General features: G+C 64.4%; 1 protein-coding gene across 1 annotated transcript; it reads right to left on the bottom strand.

Moving 5' to 3' along the window:
- Positions 1-3,339: 3,339 nt before the first annotated feature.
- On the bottom strand, positions 3,340-7,033 carry LOC309685701 (dual specificity tyrosine-phosphorylation-regulated kinase 1A-like; the record flags this gene model as incomplete). The annotated part of the gene is made up of 2 exons (XM_082501431.1): positions 3,340-3,487; positions 6,845-7,033. Coding segments are annotated over 2 exons (337 nt in total), but the record flags the coding sequence as incomplete, so codon positions are not given.
- Between the last annotated feature and the right edge of the window lie 507 nt (positions 7,034-7,540).

Below are 7,540 nucleotides of genomic sequence, written 5' to 3'. Positions count from 1 at the left end.
GGTGGTTTGGGGGTGGGGAGAGGGTTTGGGGGGGATTTGGGGGGAATAGGGTGTGGGTGGGGGGAGGGGAGGGGGTTTGGGGGTGGGGAGGGGGTTTGGGGGGGATTTGGGGGGAATAGGGTGTGGGTGGGGGGAGGGGAGGGGGTTTGGGGGTGGGGAGGGGGTTTGGGGGGGATTTGGGGGGAATAGGGGGTGGGTGGGGGGAGGGGAGAGGGTTTGGGGGGGATTTGGGGGGAATAGGGGGTGGGTAGGGGGAGGGGAGGGGGGGGGGGGAGGGGAGGGGAGAGGGTTTGGGGGGAATGGAGGGGGGGGGAAGGGGGAGGGGGGGGAGAGAAAACGGGGGGCGGTTAAGGGGGTGGGAGAAGGGGGTCGGGGGGATTTGGGGGGGATTTGGGGGGGGAATGGGGGTGGGGAGGGGGGTTTGGGGGGGGTTTGGGGGGGATTTGGGGGGAATAGGGGGTGGGTGGGGGGAGGGGAGGGGGGTTGGGGGGGATTTGGGGGGAATAGGGGGTGGGTGGGGGGAGGGGGTTTGGGGGTGGGGAGAGGGTTTGGGGGGGATTTGGGGGGGATTTGGGGGGAATAGGGGGTGGGTGGGGGGAGGGGAGGGGAGGGGTTGGGGGGGATTTGGGGGGAATAGGGGGTGGGTGGGGGGAGGGGAGAGGGTTTGGGGGGGATTTGGGGGGAATAGGGGGTGGGTGGGGGGAGGGGAGGGGGTTGGGAGGAGGGGAGGGGGTTTGGGGAGGAATAGGGGGTGGTTGGGGGGAGGGGAGGGGGTTGGGGGGAGGGGAGGGGGTTTGGGGGGGATTTGGGGGGGAATAGGGGGTGGTTGGGGGGAGGGGAGGGGGGTTGGGGGGGAATGGAGGAGGGGGGGAAGGGGGAGGGGGGGGAGAGAAAACGGGGGGCGGTTAAGGGGGTGGGAGAAGGGGGTCGGGGGGATTTGGGGGGAATGGGGGGGGTTTGGGGGAGGGGAGGGGGATTTGGGGGGATTTGGGGGGGATTTGGGGGGAATAGGTGGTGGGTGGGGGAGGGGAGGGGGGTTGGGGGGATTTTGGGGGAATAGGGGGTGGATGGGGCGTGGGGAGGAGGTTTGGGGGGGATTAGGGGGGGAATGGGGGGTGGGAGGGGGAGGGGAGGGGGTTTGGGGGTGGGGAGGGGGTTTGGGGGGGATTTGGGGGGGATAGGGGGTGGGTGGGGGGAGGGGAGGGGGGTTGGGGGGGAATGGAGGAGGGGGGGAAGGGGGAGGGGGGAGAGAAAACGGGGGGCGGTTAAGGGGGTGGGAGAAGGGGGTCGGGGGGATTTGGGGGGGATTTGGGGGGGGGGGGGTGGGTGGGGGGAGGGGAGGGGGTTTGGGGGGGATTTGGGGGGAATAGGGGGTGGGTGGGGGGGAGGGGAGGGGGTTTGGGGGTGGGGAGAGGGTTTGGGGGGATTTGGGGGGGATTTGGGGGGAATAGGGGGTGGGTGGGGGGAGGGGAGGGGGGTTGGGGGGGATTTGGGGGGAAATGGGGGGTGGGAGGGGGAGGGGAGGGGGTTTGGGGGAATTTGGGGGGGAATAGGGGGCGGTTGGGGGGCGGGAAGGGGGATTTGGGGGGATTGGGGTGGGAGGGGTATGGGGGGGTGGTTTGGGGGTAGGAAGGGGGGGGGGGGTTTCCCCGTGCCCCATAACTCCACCCCCACGGTGGGATCTGTTCCCCCCCCCCCCCAACCCAGGGGGAGACCTTGGTCCTCCCTGCCCCATAGCTGCCCCATAGCTGCCCCATAGCTGCCCCATAACTGCCCTCCCTGAACACTCTGCCCCACAACTGCCCCCAAATCCCTCCCCCATGGCCAAATCTGACCCTCTCCCTGTCCCATAACTCCACCCTGTGGTGGGATCTGCCCACCATGGGGGAGACCTTGGTCCTCCCTGCCCCATAGCTGCCCCATAAGTGCCCCATAAGTGCCCTCCCAGCACACTCTGCCCCACAACTGCCCCCAAATCCCTCCCCCACGGCCAAATCTGACCCTCTCCCTTCCCCATAACTCCACCCTGTGGTGGGATCTACTCCACCATGGGGAGACCTTGGTCCTCCCTGCCCCATAGCTGCCCCATAGCTGCCCCATAAGTGCCCCCCCAGCACACTGTGCCCCACAACTGCCCCCAAATCCCTCCCCCATGGCCAGATCTGACCCTCTCCCTTCCCCATAACTCCACCCTGTGGTGGGATTTACTCCACCATGGGGGAGACCTTGGTCCTCCCTGCCCCATAGCTGCCCCATAGCTGCCCCATAGCTGCCCCCCTGAACACTCTGCCCCACAACTGCCCCTAAATCCCTCCCCCATGGCCAAATCTGACCCTCTCCCTTCCCCATAACTCCACCCTGTGGTGGGATCTACTCCACCATGGGGGAGACCTTGGTCCTCCCTGCCCCATAGCTGCCCCATAAGTGCCCCATAGCTGCCCCATAGCTGCCCTCCCAGCACACTCTGCCCCACAACTGCCCCCAAATCCCTCCCCCATGGCCAAATCTGACCCTCTCCCTTCCCCATAACTCCACCCTGTGGTGGGATCTACTCCACCATGGGGAGACCTTGGTCCTCCCTGCCCCATAGCTGCCCCATAAGTGCCCCATAGCTGCCCCATAGCTGCCCCCCTGAACACTCTGCCCCACAACTGCCCCCAAATCCCTCCCCCACGGCCAGATCTGACCCTCTCCCTTCCCCATAACTCCACCCTGTGGTGGGATCTACTCCACCATGGGGGAGAACTTGGTCCTCCCTGCCCCATAGCTGCCCCATAGCTGCCCCATAGCTGCCCCCACAGCACACTGTGCCCCACAACTGCCCCCAAATCCCTCCCCCATGGCCAAATCTGACCCTCTCCCTGCCCCATAACTCCACCCTGTGGTGGGATCTACTCCACCATGGTGAGACCTTGGTCCTCCCTGCCCCATAGCTGCCCCATAGCTGCCCCATAGCTGCCCCCCCAGCACACTCTGCCCCACAACTGCCCCCAAATCCCTCCCCCACGGCCAAATCTGACCCTCTCCCTTCCCCATAACTCCACCCTGTGGTGGGATCTACTCCACCATGGGGGAGACCTTGGTCCTCCCTGCCCCATAGCTGCCCCATAACTGCCCCCCCCCCAACACTCTGCCCCATCTCCCTGCCCCACACCCCCCAAATCCCCCTCCCCTCCAACCTTCCCCCCCCCCCTCTCCCCAAAGCGACTCCACCATCTCCACCACCACCATCTCCACCACCACCACCACCACCACCACCATCACCACCACCACCACCACCCCATAGCAGGAGCGCCGTGGGGTGAGCCCCACCCCCCCCCAAGCGCCCGCCCCACTGACCGATGTAGTACTTCATCTCGGTGTGGTGGTGGTTCATGAGTTGGAGGAGGCGGAGTTCGATCTGGGCCTGGTTGAGAAAGGCCTTCTTGTTCTTGATGATCTTGATGGCCACCCACTCCTGGGCTTGGTGGTCGTAGGCCTTCACCACCTGGGGACAAGGGGAGGTGGGGGGGGGACGGGGGGACACCGCCACCGGGGGAAGGAGGGGGCCCAGGAGTAAAAAGAGGGGGACACCACCCCCCCAAAATATGTGGGGTGGGGAGAGCCCAAAAGCGGTGGGAAGGAGTTCCAAAAAGGTTGGGGGGGGGGGGGGAGGAAAGGATGGAGGTGGCACCTCAAGATGGAGGAACCTGAGGAGGAACGGGGGGGGAGATGGAGGATGGGGGTGATGGGGACATCCCGGTGGGAGTTGGGGACATTGAGGGGACCTGGGGGACCCTAAAAGTGGTGGTGGGACCCCAAAAGTGGGTGGTGGGACCTCAAAAGTGGTTGGGGGGGGGAGCAAAGGATGGAGGTGGCACCTCAAGATGGAGGAACCTGAGGAGGAACGGGGGGGGAGATGGAGGATGGGGGTGATGGGGACAGCCCGGTGGGACTTGGGGACCCCCGAGGTGTTGGGGGACCTCAAAAGTGGGTGGTGGGACCCCAAAAGTGGGTGGTGGGACCTCAAAAGTGGTTGGGGGGGAGGAAAGGATGGAGGTGGCACCTCAAGATGGAGGAACCTGAGGAGGAACGTGGGGGGAGATGGAGGATGGGGGTGATGGGGACATCCCGGTGGGAGTTGGGGACATTGAGGGGACCTGGGGGGCACCTGAGGTCTTGGGGGACCCTAAAAGTGGTGGTGGGACCCCAAAAGTGGGTGGTGGGACCTCAAAAGTGGTTGGGGGGGGAGCAAAGGATGGAGGTGGCACCTCAAGATGGAGGAACCTGAGGAGGAACGTGGGGGGAGATGGAGGATGGGGGTGATGGGGACATCGAGGGGATGTGGGGGACACCAAAAGTGGTGGTGGGACCCCAAAAGTGGGTGGTGGGACCTCAAAAGTGGTTGGGGGGGAGGAAAGGATGGAGGTGGCACCTCAAGATGGAGGAACCTGAGGAGGAACGTGGGGGGAGATGGGAGGATGGGGGTGATGGGGACATCCCGGTGGGACTTGGGGACATTGAGGGGACATGGGGGACACCTGAGGTCTTGGGGGACCCTAAAAGTGGTGGTGGGACCCCAAAAGTGGGTGGTGGGACCCCAAAAGCGGGTGGGGGGGAACAAAGGATGGAGGTGGCACCTCAAGATGGAGGAACCCAAAGAGTAACTTGGGGGGAGATGGAGGAGGGGAAGGATGGGGACCCCCAGGTGACAATTTGGGGACACTGAGGGGACCCCAAGATGCTGGTGGGACCTCAGGGGTGGCAGAGGGACCCCAAAGTCCATCTGGAGACCCCAGAGATGCCCTGAGGCCCCCGGAGATGCCACCAGAACCCCCAAAAATGAACCTGGATGGAGATGGATGAGGGGAAGGATGGGGACCCCCAGGTGACAATTTGGGGACACTGAGGGGACCCCAAGATGCTGGTGGGACCTAAGGGGTGACAGGGGGACCCCAAAGTCCCTCTGGAGACCCCGGAGATGCCATGAGGCCCCCGGAGATGCCACCAGAACCCCCAAAAATGAACCTGGATGGAGCCCCGGAATGGAAAGGACCGAAGTGGATGTGCTGTGTCCCCCCCCGAGGTGACAATTTGGGGACCTCAGGGGTGACCTAGACGGGACATGGGGGACCTCAGGGGTGGCAGAGGGACCCCAAAGTCCCTTTGGAGACCCCGGAGATGCCACGAGGCCCCCGGAGATGCCACCAGAACCCCCAAAAATGAACCTGGATGCAGATGGAGGAGGGGAAGGATGGGGACCCCCAGGTGACAATTTGGGGACATGGAGGGGACCCCAAGATGCTGGTGGGACCTCAGGGGTGGCAGAGGGACCCCAAAGTTGCTTTGGGGACCCCAGAGATGCTGTGAGGCCCCCGGAGATGCCACCAGAACCCCCAAAAATGAACCTGGATGGAGCCCCGGAATGGAAAGGACCAAAGCGGATGTGCCATGTCCTCCCCCGAGGTGACAATTTGGGGACCTCAGGGGTGACCTAGACGGAAATGGGGGACCCCAAGAGTGGCGGGGGGACCCCAAAGTCCCTCTGGAGACCCCGGAGATGCCCTGAGGCCCCCGGAGATGCCACCAGAACCCCCAAAAATGAACCTGGATGGAGATGGAGGAGGGGAAGGATGGGGACCCCCAGGTGACAATTTGGGGACACGGAGGGGACCCCAAGATGCTGGTGGGACCTCAGGGGTGGCAGAGGGACCCCAAAGTTGCTTTGGGGACCCCAGAGATGCTGTGAGGCCCCCGGAGATGCCACCAGAACCCCCAAAAATGAACCTGGATGGAGCCCCGGAATGGAAAGGACCGAAGCGGATGTGCCATGTGTCCCCCCGAGGTGACAATTTGGGGACCTCAGGGGTGACCTAGACGGGACATGGGGGACCCCAAGAGTGGCAGGGGGACCCCAAAGTCCATCTGGAGACCCCGGAGATGCCCTGAGGCCCCCGGAGATGCCACCAGAACCCCCCAAAATGAACCTGGATGGAGATGGAGGAGGGGAAGGATGGGGACCCCCAGGTGACAATTTGGGGACAGGGAGGGGACCCCAAGATGCTGGTGGGACCTCAGGGGTGACAGGGGGACCCCAAAGTCCCTCTGGAGACCCCGGAGTTGCCACGAGGCCCCCGGAGATGCCACCAGAACCCCCAAAAATGAACCTGGATGGAGCCCCGCAATGGAAAGGACCGAAGTGGATGTGCTGTGTCCCCCCCCGAGGTGACAATTTGGGGACACGGAGGGGACCCCAAGATGCTGGTGGGACCTCAGGGGTGGCAGAGGGACCCCAAAGTTGCTTTGGGGACCCCAGAGATGCTGTGAGGCCCCCGGAGATGCCACCAGAACCCCCAAAAATGAACCTGGATGGAGCCCCGGAATGGAAAGGACCAAAGCGGATGTGCCATGTCCTCCCCCGAGGTGACAATTTGGGGACCTCAGGGGTGACCTAGACGGGACATGGGGGACCCCAAGAGTGGCAGAGGGACCCCAAAGTCCCTCTGGAGACCCCGGAGATGCCACGAGGCCCCCGGAGATGCCACCAGAACCCCCAAAAATGAACCTGGATGCAGATGGAGGAGGGGAAGGATGGGGACCCCCAGGTGACAATTTGGGGACACGGAGGGGACCCCAAGATGCTGGTGGGACCTCAGGGGTGGCAGAGGGACCCCAAAGTTGCTTTGGGGACCCCAGAGATGCTGTGAGGCCCCCGGAGATGCCACCAGAACCCCCAAAAATGAACCTGGATGGAGCCCCGGAATGGAAAGGACCGAAGCGGATGTGCCGTGTCCTCCCCCGAGGTGACAATTTGGGGACAATCCCCCCCCCCCCCCGTGGTGGCCCCTGAAGGTGAGACCCTCACCTGCCCGAAGGAGCCTTTGCCGATGAGGGAGTCGATCTCGTAGCGGTCGAGCCAACGCTCGCCGGGTCGCACGATGTAGTCGTGGTTGGCGTCGTCGTAGCCCTGGGCCACCCCCCGGCGCTCCTTCTTGGTGCCGGCGGCTTCGGGGGGGCACTGCTGCGCCCGACGCTTCTTCTTGGCGTAGTATACCTGGGGGGGGGGGCAGGGGGGCAGGGGGGGGGAGGGACATGTCAGTGGGGGGGATTTAGGGGGGTAGGGGGGGGATAGGGGGGGGTATAGGGGGGATTTGGGGGGGATTTGGGGGGATTTAGGGGGGTATAGGGGGGATTTGGGGGGGTATGGGGGAATATAGGGGGGATTTGGGGGGGTACGGGGGGATATGGGGGGGTATAGGGGGGATTTAGGGGGGTACAGGGGGGATTTGGGGGGTACAGGGGGGATTTGGGGGGAATATGGGGGTTATAGGGGGGTTTGGGGGGGATTTGGGGGGATTTAGGGGGGTATAGGGGGGATATGGGGGGAATATGGGGGTTATAGGGGGGTTTGGGGGGGATATAGGGGGGTACGGGGGGGATTTAGGGGGCTACGGGGGGGATATGGGGGGGTATAGGGGGGATATGGGGGGAATATGGGGGTTATGGGGGGGTTGGGGGGGGATTTAGGGGGGGGATATGGGGGGTATAGGGGGAATATAGA

Source organism: Vanellus vanellus, assembly GCF_965231255.1.
Source record: "Vanellus vanellus genome assembly, contig: HAP1_SCAFFOLD_2463, whole genome shotgun sequence".
Taxonomy (NCBI): Eukaryota; Metazoa; Chordata; class Aves; order Charadriiformes; family Charadriidae; genus Vanellus; species Vanellus vanellus.
This window is presented reverse-complemented; position numbering and strand designations above follow the sequence as displayed.